General features: G+C 42.4%; 1 protein-coding gene across 1 annotated transcript in view; it reads left to right on the top strand.

Annotated features, from left to right (window-relative positions):
• kdm5ba (lysine demethylase 5Ba) overlaps positions 1–15,905 on the top strand; it is an 85,766-nt gene that overhangs the window by 42,283 nt on the left and 27,578 nt on the right. Inside the window, exons 14-19 of the mRNA XM_061875487.1 lie at positions 444–638; positions 714–895; positions 4,701–4,825; positions 4,923–5,073; positions 9,141–9,261; positions 9,344–9,699. Of these exons, the coding sequence (XP_061731471.1) occupies positions 444–638; positions 714–895; positions 4,701–4,825; positions 4,923–5,073; positions 9,141–9,261; positions 9,344–9,699 (1,130 nt within the window). The remainder of the gene's footprint in view (positions 1–443; positions 639–713; positions 896–4,700; positions 4,826–4,922; positions 5,074–9,140; positions 9,262–9,343; positions 9,700–15,905) is intronic.

The following is a 15,905-nucleotide window of genomic DNA, read 5'->3' on the forward strand; positions in this document are numbered from 1 at the left end:
CTATTCTATTCTATTTTACAAAGCAATGAAGGAGCTACTGCCACCTACTGGCATGGCATGTTCTGTGGTTACCCTGCCGAGTTCTACACAGCACAGACACGAAGCAGCGGCACATTGTTTGCAGATTATAATTATTGATTTGCAAAAAATATATTTTTTGGACCAATTAGGTGAAGTTGCATAGTTTCCCGCGGCACAGTGGTTGAAAAACACTGGTCTATTCAATTGAATATAAGTTGAAAAGGATTTGAAACTCATTGTATTCTCTTTTTGATTACCATTTAAACAACGTGACAACTTCACTGCTTTTGGGTTGTTTTATTAAAATTTTAGTTCATGCCTTGTGCAGGTGTGTCCAGAAAACTCTTGTGTTTCGACAGTGGCGTTAATTCTGAGCAAAAAATGCGAACTTGTGTATGGAAAGTCCTCTTCTTCTTCTCCAGATGCCCGTCGGGCGAGAATGTGTCAAGCACTACCGGCAGCTCAGCAGGTACTGCGTCTTCTCCCACGACGAGATGGTCTGCAACATGGCGTGCAAAGCCAAGCGCTTGGATGTGGACCTGGCCTGCGCCGTGCAAAAGGAGATGGCCGCCATGGTCAGAGAGGAGGAGGAGCTGGAGGAGAAGATCGCCAAGATGGTAAGAAGCCGTCACCTTCCCTCACAACACCTGCGACTTCCTCCTGGCCTCTGACTGGGCATCCCCCGCCCCCAGGGGGTGGTGCGGACACGACAAGTGGATTACGAGCATCTCCCCGATGAGGAGCGCCAGTGCTGCAAGTGTCGGACCACCTGCTACCTGTCTGGTATCACCTGCCTCTGCAGTCCTGGCAAGATGGTGTGCTTGTACCACGCCCGGGACCTCTGCTCCTGTCCCCTTGGCAACCTGACACTCCAGTGAGTCACTCAAGATGCTTCTCCTCCATGCTTAGTTAAACTAGAATAACACTTTTCGACTTTAAGAGAGCCCTTAACACATGTTTCCACAAGTACTGAAAGCTTTTAGTGAGCAGGGGTGTCCAAAGTGCGGTCCGGGGGCCATTTCTAGCCTGCAGCTGGTTTGTTTATGAGCCCTCAACACATTCTAAAGCAGACCTGGTCAAATTAAGGCCCGGGGCCGTTAAGATTTTCAATCTGGCCCGCCGGACATTCCCAAATTACTTTTTCTTTTTTTTTTTTTTAATCATTTAGATCAAAACTGCAGCTGCCAATATGATGTGCAAATATTAGTCTTGAACTATACAGAGTACCGTATTTTTCGGACTATAAATCGCAGTTTTTTTCATAGTTTGGCATGAAAAAGAGGGCGCTCAGATGGCAGCATATGTTGTTCCAAAACCTGTATGTACCTTTCAGCATTAATGGTGCCTTCACAGATGTGTAAGTTACCCATGCCTTGGGCACTAATGCACCCCCATACCATCACACATGTGTAAGTTACCCATGCCTTGGGCACTAATACACCTCCATACCATCACACATGTGTAAGTTACCCATGCCTTGGGCACTAATACACCCCCATACCATCACACATGTGTAAGTTACCCATGTCTTGGGCACTAATACACCCCCATACCATCACACATGTGTAAGTTACCCATGTCTTGGGCACTAATACACCCCCATACCATCACACATGTGTAAGTTACCCATGTCTTGGGCACTAATACACCCCCATACCATCACACATGTGTAAGTTACCCATGTCTTGGGCACTAATACACCCCCATACCATCACACATGTGTAAGTTACCCATGTCTTGTTCACTAATACACCCCCATACCATCACACATGTGTAAGTTACCCATGTCTTGTTCACTAATACACCCCCATACCATCACACATGTGTAAGTTACCCATGTCTTGTTCACTAATACACCCCCATACCATCACACATGTGTAAGCTACCCATGTCTTGGGCACTAATACACCCCCTTACCATCACAGATGTGTAAGTTACCCATGTCTTGGGCACTAATACACCCCCATACCATCACACATGTGTAAGTTACCCATGTCTTGTTCACTAATACACCCCCATACCATCACACATGTGTAAGTTACCCATGTCTTGTTCACTAATACACCCCCATACCATCACACATGTGTAAGTTACCCATGTCTTGTTCACTAATACACCCCCATACCATCACACATGTGTAAGTTACCCATGTCTTGGGCACTAATACACCCCCTTACCATCACAGATGTGTAAGTTACCCATGTCTTGGGCACTAATACACCCCCATACCATCACACATGTGTAAGTTACCCATGCCTTGGGCACTAATACACCCCCATACCATCACACATGTGTAAGTTACCCATGTCTTGGGCACTAATACACCCCCATACCATCACACATGTGTAAGTTACCCATGTCTTGTTCACTAATACACCCCCATACCATCACACATGTGTAAGTTACCCATGTCTTGTTCACTAATACACCCCCATACCATCACACATGTGTAAGTTACCCATGTCTTGTTCACTAATACACCCCCATACCATCACACATGTGTAAGCTACCCATGTCTTGGGCACTAATACACCCCCTTACCATCACAGATGTGTAAGTTACCCATGTCTTGGGCACTAATACACCCCCATACCATCACACATGTGTAAGTTACCCATGTCTTGTTCACTAATACACCCCCATACCATCACACATGTGTAAGTTACCCATGTCTTGTTCACTAATACACCCCCATACCATCACACATGTGTAAGTTACCCATGTCTTGTTCACTAATACACCCCCATACCATCACACATGTGTAAGTTACCCATGTCTTGGGCACTAATACACCCCCTTACCATCACAGATGTGTAAGTTACCCATGTCTTGGGCACTAATACACCCCCATACCATCACACATGTGTAAGTTACCCATGCCTTGGGCACTAATACACCCCCATACCATCACACATGTGTAAGTTACCCATGTCTTGGGCACTAATACACCCCCATACCATCACACATGTGTAAGTTACCCATGTCTTGGGCACTAATACACCCCCATACCATCACACATGTGTAAGTTACCCATGCCTTGGGCACTAATACACCCCCATACCATCACACATGTGTAAGTTACCCATGTCTTGGGCACTAATACACCCCCATACCATCACACATGTGTAAGTTACCCATGTCTTGGGCACTAATACACCCCCATACCATCACACATGTGTAAGTTACCCATGCCTTGGGCACTAATACACCCCCATACCATCACACATGTGTAAGTTACCCATGTCTTGGGCACTAATACACCCCCATACCATCACACATGTGTAAGTTACCCATGTCTTGGGCACTAATACACCCCCATACCATCACACATGTGTAAGTTACCCATGCCTTGGGCACTAATACACCCCCATACCATCACACATGTGTAAGTTACCCATGTCTTGGGCACTAATACACCCCCATACCATCACACATGTGTAAGTTACCCATGCCTTGGGCACTAATACACCCCCATACCATCACACATGCTAGCTTTTGAACTTTGCGTCGATAAAAATCTGGATGGTTCGCTTCCCCTTTGCTTTGATGACACAATGTCGAATATTTCCCCAAAAAATTTGAAATGTGGACTCGTCAGACCACAGAACACTTTTCCACTTTGCATCAGTCCATCTTAGTGGACTCGTCAGACCACAGAACACTTTTCCACTTTGCATCAGTCCATCTTAGATGATCTCGGGCCCAGAGAAGCCGGCGGCGTTTCTGGATGTTGTTGATAAATGGTTTTCGCTTTGCATAGTAGAGTTTTAACTTGCACTTACAGATGTAGCGACCAACTGTATTTAGTGACAGTGGTTTTCTGAAGTGTTCCTGAGCCCAATTTCTTGCAATGTCACTTTGAGAAAGGTTGTTCTTAAACTGTTTGACTATTTGCTCACACAGTTGTGGACAAAGGGGTGTACCTCGCCCCATCCTTTCTTGTGAAAGACTGAGCATTTTTTTGGGAAGCTGTTTTTATAGCCAATCATGGCACCCACCTGTTCCCAATTAGCCTGCACACCTGTGGGATGTTCCAAATAAGTGTTTGATGAGCATTCCTCAACTGTATCAGTATTTATTGCCACCTTTTCCAACTTCTTTGTCACGTGTTGCTGGCATCAAATTCTAAAGTTAATGATTATTTGCAAAAAAAAAAAAAAAGTTGGAGTTTGAACATCAAATATGTTGTCTTTGTAGCATATTCAACTGAATATGGTTTGAAAAGGATTTGCAAATCATTGTATTCTGTTTATATTTACATCTAACACAATTTCCCAACTCATATGGAAACGGGGTTTGTACCAAAGTGCTGGATTCACAGACGTCATTGGGTTGACCCTAAGTATTTTCTGACAGTTTTAGAATGCTAAAGGTGGCTTCTATTGCCTGAATAAATTTAGTTTTAGTTTTTTTTATGTTATATAGACTCTCAAAATCAATGTCCAAATTCCTTAAAAGATTTTTGAAGTTTTTATTCATGCGGACCTTGCTGGAAAAAGTTTGGACACCCCTGGTGTAGAATTTGCTCTTAGACTGAATATGCAAATATGCTTTTAATTTAGTCATCATTGTGTTTTGTGGATTAATTACAAATGGCGGTGTTTATTGTACGTTTAGCTTCGCACCCCTAGCATGACAAGATATTATACTTTGTTTTAAATACCTTCTTACTTTTGCAGCTATAAATTTACACTGGATGATTTATACTCCATGATGGCGTCAGTGACGCTGCGTGCCGAGTCTTACAAGGAGTGGCTGAGTACCGTGCAGGACATCCTGGAGAACAAAGACCCCAAAAAAAGAGGTGAAGTTCAAATGCATGGAGCATTATAGTCGTGTTTAGAATTGTCCACGTCCGGTGATGTGTGTGATTTTAAAAGAAGTCCTGTGTGTCCGATCAGGTCTGGAAGAGCTTCACAGCCTGGTGGAGCAGGCGGAGACCGGCGCCTTCCCACAAACCAACCTGATGGATCGACTGCGCGTAGTTGCCTTAGAGGCGGACAAAGTCGCTGTGGTGGCCCAGCAGCTCCTCAATGGCAAAAGGCAAACTAGGTACCAGTCTTTCTCCACTCCAGGGACACAGGCTGACTCTTTTGGTCTTTTCAGTTTTCAGTGTGTGTCAACATTGTCATCACTCAGAAAAATGACAAAAAAATAAGACATACTGTCTATTCAGCAACATCATTTTATATCTGCCACTGCAGTGTTTTTCAAATGGGATACAGTCTGGTGTGCCGTGGGAGATGATGTAATGTCACCTATTTGGGTGAAAAATAGTTTTTGCACACCAGTAATTATAGTCTGCAAGTGATGTGTTGTTGTTTAGTCTAGAGCTCGGCAGAGTGACCGTGTAATACTCTTCCATATCAGTAGGTGGCATTACATTTAGAGCCTTGGAACATTTTTTTTAATCAATCATCAATCAATCAATGTTTATTTATATAGTCCTAAATCACGAGTGTCTCAAAGGGCTGCACAAGCCACAACGACATCCTCTGTTCAGAGCCCACATAAGGGCAAGGAAAAACTCAACCCTGTGGGATGTCAATGTGAATGACTATGAGAAACCTTGGAGAGGACCGCCTATGTGGGTGACCCCCCCCCCCTCTAGGGGAGACAGGATGCAATGGACATCGAGTGGGTCTAACATGATATAGTGAAAGTCCAGTCCATAGTGGATCTAACATAATAGTGAAAGTCCAGTCCATAGTGAATGTAACATAATAGTGAGAGTCCAGTCCATAGTGGATCTAACATAATAGTGAGAGTCCAGTCCATAGTGGATCTAACATAATAGTGAAAGTCCAGTCCATAGTGAATGTAACATAATAGTGAGAGTCCAGTCCATAGTGGATCTAACATAATAGTGAGAGTCCAGTCCATAGTGGATCTAACATAATAGTGAGAGTCCAGTCCATAGCGGATCTAACATAGTAGTGAGAGTCCAGTCCATGGTGGATCTAACAAAATAGTGAGAGTCCAGTCCATAGTGGATCTAAGATAAGAGTGAGAGTCCAGTCTATAGTGGATCCAACATAATGGTGAGAGTCCAGTCCATAGTGGATCTAACATAATAGTGACAGTCCAGTCCATAGTGGATCTAACATAATAGTGAGAGTCCAGTCCATAGTGGATCTAACATAATAGTGAAAGTCCAGTCCATAGTGGATCTAACATAATAGTGTGAGAGTCCAGTCCATAGTGGATCTAACATAATAGTGACAGTCCAGTCCATAGTGGATCTAACATAATAGTGAAAGTCCAGTCCATAGTGGATCTAACATAATAGTGAGAGTCCAGTCCATAGTGGATCTAACATAATAGTGAAAGTCCAGTCCATAGTGGATCTAGCATTATACTGTTAAAGTCCAGTCATAGTGGATCTAACATAGCAGTGAGAGTCCAGTCCATAGTGGATCTAACATAATAGTGAGAGTCCAGTCCATAGTGGATCTAACATAATAGTGAAAGTCCAGTCCATAGTGGATCTAACATAATAGTGTGAGAGTCCAGTCCATAGTGGATCTAACATAATAGTGACAGTCCAGTCCATAGTGGATCTAACATAATAGTGAGAGTCCAGTCCATAGTGGATCTAACATAATAGTGAAAGTCCAGTCCATAGTGGATCTAACATAATAGTGAGAGTCCAGTCCATAGTGGATCTAACATAAGTGTGAAAGTCCAGTCCATAGTGGATCTAGCATTATACTGTTAAAGTCCAGTCATAGTGGATCTAACATAGCAGTGAGAGTCCAGTCCATAGTGGATCTAACATAATAGTGTGAGAGTCCAGTCCATAGTGGATCTAACATGATAGTGAGAGTCCAGTCCATAGTGGATCTAACAGGCTTTGTAGATGTGGGAAACAGCGGGAGGCACACCAAAGGTAAAAAAGGTGTGTAATGCTAAAACCAAAAATAGACAAAAAGGTGAGTGACCCTAAGAAAAGCCATTGAAGCTTAGGGAAGGCTATGCGAAACGAAACTAAAACTAAACTGGCTACAAAGTCCTGGCGTCACTATAGACTGATTTTAAACTAGACAAACAAGTCAATGGCGTTTTAAAATGTTTTTTTTATCATCTTTGTCCTTTAGCAAAGGTAAAACCGTTATCTTTTAACCTTTTTGAACAAGTGGTGCATGCTTTTATTTCAAGTGGCCTGGACTACTTAATGCACTTTATGCTGGCATTAGCCAAAAAGCTCTCTCCCGGTTGCAGTTAGTCCAGAATGCGGCAGCAGGACTTTTAACAGGGGCCAGGAAACGCCAGCATATAACCCCAATTCTTCAGAGTTTGCACTGGCTCTGTTCATTTTAGAATGGATTTTAAAATCTTGCTCTTTGTTTTTAAATCTTTACATGGACTGGCACCTCATTATATCTCGGACCTCATCCAAACTTACAATCCTGCGCGCGCTCTGGGGTCCGAGAGCCAACTCCAGCTCTTGGTGCCCAAGACCAGACTTAAAACCAGAGGAGACAGGGCCCTAATCTCTGGAACACTCTGCCCCTCCGTGTTCAAACTGCTCCCTCAGTGGACTCTTTTAAGTCTCGTCATAAGACCCACTTTTATTCTTTGGCTTTTAACACTACGCGAGTTGTGTGGTCCTCTGTTGTCCTCTGTGTTTTAAAATGTTGATTTATATTTACTGTTTTAATTGGTTCCACCCTTAAAATCGTTTTTAATCATATTTATTTTATATTGGTTTTATATGTATTTATTTATATATATTTTTTTTATTCAGTCATTGGTGGAGCTCAGGATAGTATTTGAATGTAGTTTTTAATATTGTTCCGCAGCACTTTGGAAACATTTTGTTGTGTAAATGTGCTATAAAAATAAAGTGGATTGGATTGGATTGAAAGTCGGCGTGCGGGCGTGCTTGGGGTCAGTTGGTCATGTCATTGATGGGAAAATGCATTTTTAGACCACATGATTTGCCTGAGCGGCTGGGAGATCCCGAGAGTAACAAGCGGTTCCCTTGTTGCCTTCCCATTAAGTACAATAAATTAGTTTTTATTATAATTTTGCTGGTTTCAAGAAGTGTAATACCGAGCACATATCATTATGTCAAGACAATGGTACCAGCATTTACTTTATTTAAGAATATTTTTCAACATATTGAGAAAAAATTGTTTGTTCTATCAAGAAAAGAGCACTTGTTTTATATATTTATTTATTTATTTCGGCAATCTTCACATAAAACAAAGAACAACAACAAAAAAAGACACTCATTTGAGCAATGATTGAGCTGAAAGGGTGTAGGTTGAAGCAACTCTTATATAAACCTACCCCATCACAACAACAACAAGGTTCAAAATATATAAAATCTAAAACATGCTTCACTTATATTATTTTTTTTTTTAACAATATATAAGCAACATATATGTAGCACACGTCTCATATACACAGTTTAACATTTAAATCAAACATATACATTTGGACACTTATATATATACATATATATATATATATATTATATATACACAATTTATTTAAATTCCATATAAAGTGGTAATATATACATTTTAATACAACCTATATGTATAATTATGAAATCATAAATTGTATTTATATACATATTATATATTATTGTCTTTCTAAAACAATGTTTGCTCTTCTTTCTTATATTTACTAAAAGCTTTTTAAACTGGTTTATGTTGGTGCTGTGTTTTATTTCATACTTTAAACAGTTCCATATTTTAACCCCTGCTATTGTTGTACTCATTCGTTTCTGCGTTGTTCTACAATATTGGATCTTAAAAAGTAGTTCTCCTCTTAAATTATAATTCCCTTCTCTCTGTAAAAATCTTCTCTGTAACCCAGTTGGAAGTGAATCTTTACTTGCTTCATAAATCATTTGGGCAGTCTTGAGTTGGATGAGATCTGGTAGTTTTAAATCAAATGAGCACTTGTTTTAAGTGAGGAAATACTTATTTTAAGGTATTTTGGGGTTCATTGAGGTTAGCTAATTACTTGTTTTGGAAAGTCTTGACAAGCCAGATTTTCTTGTTCTACTGGCAGATCATTTTGCAAGTTCCAGTTTTTTTTTCTTTGTTTGTGAACGATTACTTTTTGCAGTGAATATGTTTAAAAATCTTTTGTCGATGTTCCAGATATCGCTCCTGCGGGGGCAAGTCTCAAAGCCAGAAGGAGTTGACGGCGGAGGAGCTGAGGTCCTTTGTGCAGCAGTTGGACAAGCTGCCGTGTAACATCCGACAGGCGCCTTTACTGAAGGTTCTGAACCTTCCTGTACTTAGTCCTCGACATGTCTGCAAGTTAAAGTTCCATCCTCACGCCGATTCTCTGCGGCTTCCAGGACCTCCTGACTCGGGTGGAGGAGTTCCAGCAGCGCAGTGAGAGACTCCTCTCTGACGACTCGCCCGACTCCGCGCAGCTTCAGGACCTGCTGGACCAGAGCCTGGGCCTCGACGTGGACCTCCCGCAGTTGCCGCTGCTCCGGGAGAGACTGGAGCAGGCCCGCTGGCTGGAAGCTGTGCGGCAGGCCAGCGGCCAGCCGGACGACCTGGGTCTGGACACCATGCGGAGGCTGATCGACCAGGGGGTGGGCCTGTCCCCTCACAGCTCGGTGGAAAGAGCCATGGCGCGCCTGCAGGAGCTGCTGACCGTGTCCGAGCAGTGGGAGGAGCGGGTTCTTGGCCTCATGGAAGCCAGGTAGGACTCCAATGTTCCCAAACAGAACTGTCACGAATGGGTCAAATATTTCACACATTTTTGTATTCAATCATCAATCAATCAATGTTTATTTATATAGTCCTAAATCACGAGTGTCTCAAAGGGCTGCACAAGCCGCAACGACATCCTCTGTTCAGAGCCCACAAAAGGGCAAGGAAAAACTCAACCCAGTGGGATGTCAATGTGAATGACTATGAGAAACCTTGGAGAGGACTGCCGATGTGGGTGACCCCCCCCCCCTCCAGGGGAGACAGGATGCAATGGACAACGAGTGGGTCTAACATGATATTGTGAAAGTCCAGTCCATAGTGGATCTAACATAATACTCAGAGTCCAGTCCATAGTGGATCTAACATAATAGTGAGAGTCCAGTCCATAGTGGATCTAACGTAATAGTGAGAGTCCAGTCCATAGTGGATCTAACATAATAGTGAGAGTCCAGTCCATAGTGGATCTAACATAATAGTGAGAGTCCAGTCCATAGTGGATTTAACATAATAGTGAGGGTCCAGTCCATAGTGGATCTAATATAATAGTGTGAGAGTCCAGTCCATAGTGGATCTAACATAATAGTGAGAGTCCAGTCCACGGTGGATCTACCATAATAGTGAGAGTCCAGTCCATAGTGGATCTAACGTAATAGTGAGAGTCCAGTCCATAGTGGATCTAACATAATAGTTTGAGTCTCGTCTATCGTGGATCTAATATAATAGTGAGAGTCCAGTCCAGAGTGGATCTAACATAATTATTTGCGAGTCCAGTCCATAGTGGATTTAACATAATAGTGAGAGTCCAGTCCATAGTGGATCTACCGTAATAATGACAGTCCAGTCCATAGTGGATCTAACATTATAGTGAGAGTCCAGTCCATAGTGGATCTAACATAATATAGTGAGAGTCCAGTCCATAGTGGATCTAACATAATATAGTGAGAGTCCAGTCCATAGTGGATCTAACATAATATTGTGAGAGTCCAGTCCATAGTGAATCTAACATAATAGTGGGAGTCCAGTCCATAGTGGATCTAACATAATAGTGGGAGTCCAGTCCATAGTGGATCTAACATAATAGTGAGAGTCCAGTCCATAGTGGATCTAACATAATAGTGAGAGAGTCCGGTCCATAGTGGATCTAACAATATAGTGAGAGTCCAGTCCATAGTGGATCTAACATAATAGTGAGAGTCCAGTCCATAGTGGATCTAATATAATAGTGAGAGTCCAGTCCATGGTGGATCTAACATAATAGTGAGAGTCCAGTCCATAGTGGATCTAACATAATAGTGAGAGTCCAGTCCATAGTGGATCTAACATAATAGTGTGAGAGTCCAGTCCATAGTGGATCTAACATAATAGTTTGAGTTTTGTCTATAGTGGATCTAATATAATAGTGAGAGTCCAGTCCATAGTGGATCTAACATAATTATTTGCGAGTCCAGTCCATAGTGGATTTAACATAATAGTGAGAGTCCAGTCCATAGTGGATCTACCGTAATAATGAGAGTCCAGTCCATAGTGGATCTAACAATATAGTGAGAGTCCAGTCCATAGTGGATCTAACAATAATATTGTGAGAGTCCAGTCCATAGTGGATCTTACATAATATTGTGAGAGTCCAGTCCATAGTGGATCTAATATAATAGTGAGAGTCCAGTCCATAGTGGATCTAACAAAATAGTGAGAGTTTGGTCCGTAGTGCATCTAACATTATAGTGAGAGTCCAGTCCATTGTGGATCGAACATAATAGTTAGAGAGTCCGGTCCATAGTGGATCTAACATAATAGTGAGAGTCCAGTCCATAGTGGATTGAACATAATAGTTAGAGAGTCCGGTCCATAGTGGATCTAACATAATAGTGAGAGTCCAGTCCATAGTGGATCTAACATAATAGTGAGAGTCCAGTCCATAGTGGATTGAACATAATAGTTAGAGAGTCCGGTCCATAGTGGATCTAACATAATAGTGAGAGTCCAGTCCATAGTGGATTGAACATAATAGTTAGAGAGTCCGGTCCATAGTGGATCTAACATAATAGTGTGAGAGTACAGTCCATAGTGGATCTAACATAATAGTGAGAGTCTAGTCCATAGTGGATCGAACATAATAGTGAGAGTCCAGTCCATAGTAGATCTAGCATAAAAGTCTTGCAGCCGCATTTCGTACCAACGGAAATATTTTAATGCTAGACATAGGGAGACCCCAAAATAATACGTTACAGTAATTTTGATTGATTGATACTTTTATTAGTAGATTGCACAGTACAGTACATATTCCCTACAATTGACCACTAAATGGTAACACCCCAATAAGTTTTTCAACTTGTTTAATTCGGGGTCCACGTTAATCAAGTCATGGTGTGTTTGGATTTCATTTCCTTCAAATACAAAAATGAAGGCTAAAACCTTCTTTTTTTTCTTCATTTTCTTGAGGGCAGAGAACGCTGTATTATTGGTTTGGTCGCCTTTTCTTGCCAGAATATCAAGTTGTCAGTTGGAAGCCTGCTGTTCATTCCAGTCAGCCATGGAATATTTCCTGGATTACTTTGCACATTTTGTGGGTTTGTTCCGGGACTTGCTCCCAGTTCAGGAGGACATCCATCCATCCGTCTATTTCCTACCGCTTATTCCCTTTTGGGGTTGCGGGGGGCGCTGGCACTTATCAATCAATCAATCAATCAATCAATGTTTATTTATATAGCCCCAAATCACAAATGTCTCAAAGGACTGCACAAATCATTACGACTACAAAATCCTCGGAAGAACCCACAAAAGGGCAAGGAAAACTCACACCCAGTGGGCAGGGAGAATTCACATCCAGTGGGACGCCAGTGACAATGCTGACTATGAGAAACCTTGGAGAGGACCTCAGATGTGGGCAACCCCCCCCTCTAGGGGACCGAAAGCAATGGATGTCGAGCGGGTCTAACATGATACTGTGAAAGTTCAATCCATAGTGGCTCCAACACAGCCGCGAGAGTTCAGTTCAAGCGGATCCAAGACAGCAGCGAGAGTCCCGTCCACAGGAAACCATCCCAAGCGGAGTTGGATCAGCATCGTAGAGATGTCCCCAACCGATACAGGCGAGCGGTCCATCCTGGGTCCCGACGAGCGGTCCATCCTGGGTCTCGACTCTGGACAGCCAGTACTTCATCCATGGTCATCGGACCGGACCCCCTCCACAAGGGAGGGGGGGACATAGGAGAAAAAAGAAAATAAGCGGCAGATCAACTGGTCTAAAAAGGAGGTCTATTTAAAGGCTTGAGTATACAGATGAGTTTTAAGGTGATACTTAAATGCTTCTATCAGCTACAATCGGGCGGAAGGCGGTGTACACCCTGGACAAGTCGCCATCTCATCGCAGGTTCAGGAGGACAAACAAACGAAAGTTAATAAAGAATCTGGGTTGTCCGGCATACCGGTACTAGTAAAGTATTGCGGTACAAATGAATCAAAAACAGTACTATACTCTGTTTGTTTATCTTTTTTTAACGGGCATGACGACGCGTCATCACGTCGTGACTCCTCAGTCACCTACTCAGTGGCCTAGTGGTTAGTGTCCACCCTGAGATGGGGAGGTCGTGAGTTCAAACCCCGGCCGAGTCATACCAAAGACTATCAAAAAAATGGGAGCCATTACCTCCCTGCTTGGGAATCAGCATCAAGGGTTGGAATTGGGGGTCAAATGATCACCAAAATGATTCCCGGGCGTGGCCATCGCTGCTGCTCACTGCTCCCCTCACCTCCCAGGGAGTGGCTAAAGGGTCAAATGCAGATAATACTTTCGCCACACCTAGTGTGTGTGAGACAATCATTGCTACTTTTAACTTTAACTTTGACATTGCTGGATTTACGAGCAGAGGAGCATGTTCGGCAGCGCACACGCACAGAGCACTTACAAGCAGACACCTTGTATAGACAGAAAAGGGAGAATGGACACATTTTGGTGTAAAAATAAAGGTGAAGTTACAACACTGAAACACCCTCAAGAAGAGGTGCTTTAACTCCATCCGCAGTCGGCAATGTTTCAGCTACTTCTTAATCACTAATCCTCGCCTCCATGGCGACAAATAAAGCATATTTCTTACATGTAACATTATCACTGGAGGATGAGGAATAGCTTAACATGCTTCACTACACACCGCAGGATGTTACAATACCTAACCGGCTTCACAATGTAAACAAATAATAGCGTTCCTGAATGTAAACAAATGCCATGGGTGGATCTACACCTGGCATCCACTGTAATGATACCAAGTACAAGAGCGTATCTAGTCCATACTACTGTGATAACATCTATTTTATATCGTCACAATCACTTTTTTAACTTTATTTAAAATTCATATTATGTTTATAAACTCAGGAAATACGTCCCTGGACACATGAGGACTTTGAATAAGACCAATGTATGATCCTGTAACTACTTGGTATCAGATCCATACCTAAATTTGTGGTATTGTCCAAAACTAATGTCAAGTATCAAACAGCAGAAGAATAAGTGATTATTACACTTTAACAGAAGTGTAGATAGAACATGTTAAACCCTAAATTTGCTAAAGACTCCAGAGGGATAATAAGTATAGGCTTGGGGGTTAAATCACCAAAAGTGATTCTCGGGCACGGTCACTGCTGCTACTCACTGCTCCCCTCTCTTCCCAGGGGGTGATCAAGGGTGATGGGTCAGATGCAGAGAGTCATTTCGCCACTTCTAGCGTGTGTGCGACAATCATGGGTACTTTAAATATTGCCACAAAGTTACTAAGTTGGCAACTCTGACTCCTCCTCCTCCTACGTTTTCTTAGTCTCTGGCAGACCAGTGGCCTCATGTTGCATTCCTACTAAAAACAGACATGTGTTCAAATCCATAAATGTACGTACACCAATAAAAATTCAGATGTATTAAAGCAGGGGTGCCCATTACGTCGATCGCGAGCTACCAGTCGACCGCGGGGGGTGTGTCAGTCGATCTCCAGCCAGGCTTTTAAAAAAAATAGACCTAAAAATGAGTGATCATCAATCTTCACCAAGACGTCACTTAAATGACATTCACGGTACCGGAGGGTCTTGTGAGATGACGCTGGCTGCTGCAAGATCATTATTATGAAAATATGACCGAGAGGAAGGCGAGAAACACTTTTTATTTCAACAGACTTTCGCGCCGTACCTTCCGTCAAAACTCTAAAGGCCGACTGCACATTTCCTATCTTCACAATAAAAGCCCTGCTTCATGCTGCTTGCGCTAACTAAATACAGAGTCTCGGAAAACTGGCGTGCACAAGCGATCCCTCAGAAAGCTGGCGTGCACATCACTTGTGCACGCCAGCTTTCCGAGACTCTTATTTTGTTAGCGCAGGCAGCATGAAGCAGAGCTTTTATTGTGAAGATAGGAAATGTGCAGTCGGCCTTTAGAGTTTTGACGGAAGGGACGGCGCGAAAGTCTGTTGAAATAAAAAGTGTTTCTCGCCTTCCTCGCTGTCATTTTTTCATAATAATGAACTGGCAGCAGCCAGCGTCATCTCACAAGACCCTCGGGTGCCGTGAATGTCAATCAAGCAAGCTACGGAATTTGCCGCCAATGTTTTTCTTGTAAAGTGTATGGAAGCTGGATGAATTAGATGCCAAAAACCAACCACTTTCATGTGGTATTGTACAGAAAGGACAACTTTTTTTCTCCTCCATTTGAAAATGTGGGCGTTATCATCATTACTGTCTGATTCCAATCAATGCAAGTCATCAGAATCAGGTAATACACCAACTTATATTCTTGTCTTCGTGAAAGAAAGGAATCTATATGTGTTACACATGCTTGTATTATCATTAAACACATTTAACTTGTTTACAAAAATGTCTCTTTCATAAATGAATAAATATAAATGATATATATAAATGAGGTAGATCCCCTCGAGTTGGTCAATTGAAAAGTAGCTCGCCTGCAGAAAAAGTGTGGGCACCTCTGGGTTAGACATTGTTGTGTGTTGTGGGAAGACGAATGGACATTATACTTTGTTTCTATATAACTTAAAAAAAACATTTTTTTATAAATTTAGTGCCTTAAATACACACTAACATTAATCTGATTCTTTGTAATGTACATATAACTGTCCGTTAACCAGAGACTGGCTCCAGAACTACATCGAGACCTCCTCGGCCTGTAAAACCCTGATGAATTGAAGGTGTGTTTATACGTCT

The sequence above is a fragment of the Nerophis ophidion genome, linkage group LG16, assembly GCF_033978795.1.
Source record: "Nerophis ophidion isolate RoL-2023_Sa linkage group LG16, RoL_Noph_v1.0, whole genome shotgun sequence".
Classification (NCBI taxonomy): domain Eukaryota; kingdom Metazoa; phylum Chordata; class Actinopteri; order Syngnathiformes; family Syngnathidae; genus Nerophis; species Nerophis ophidion.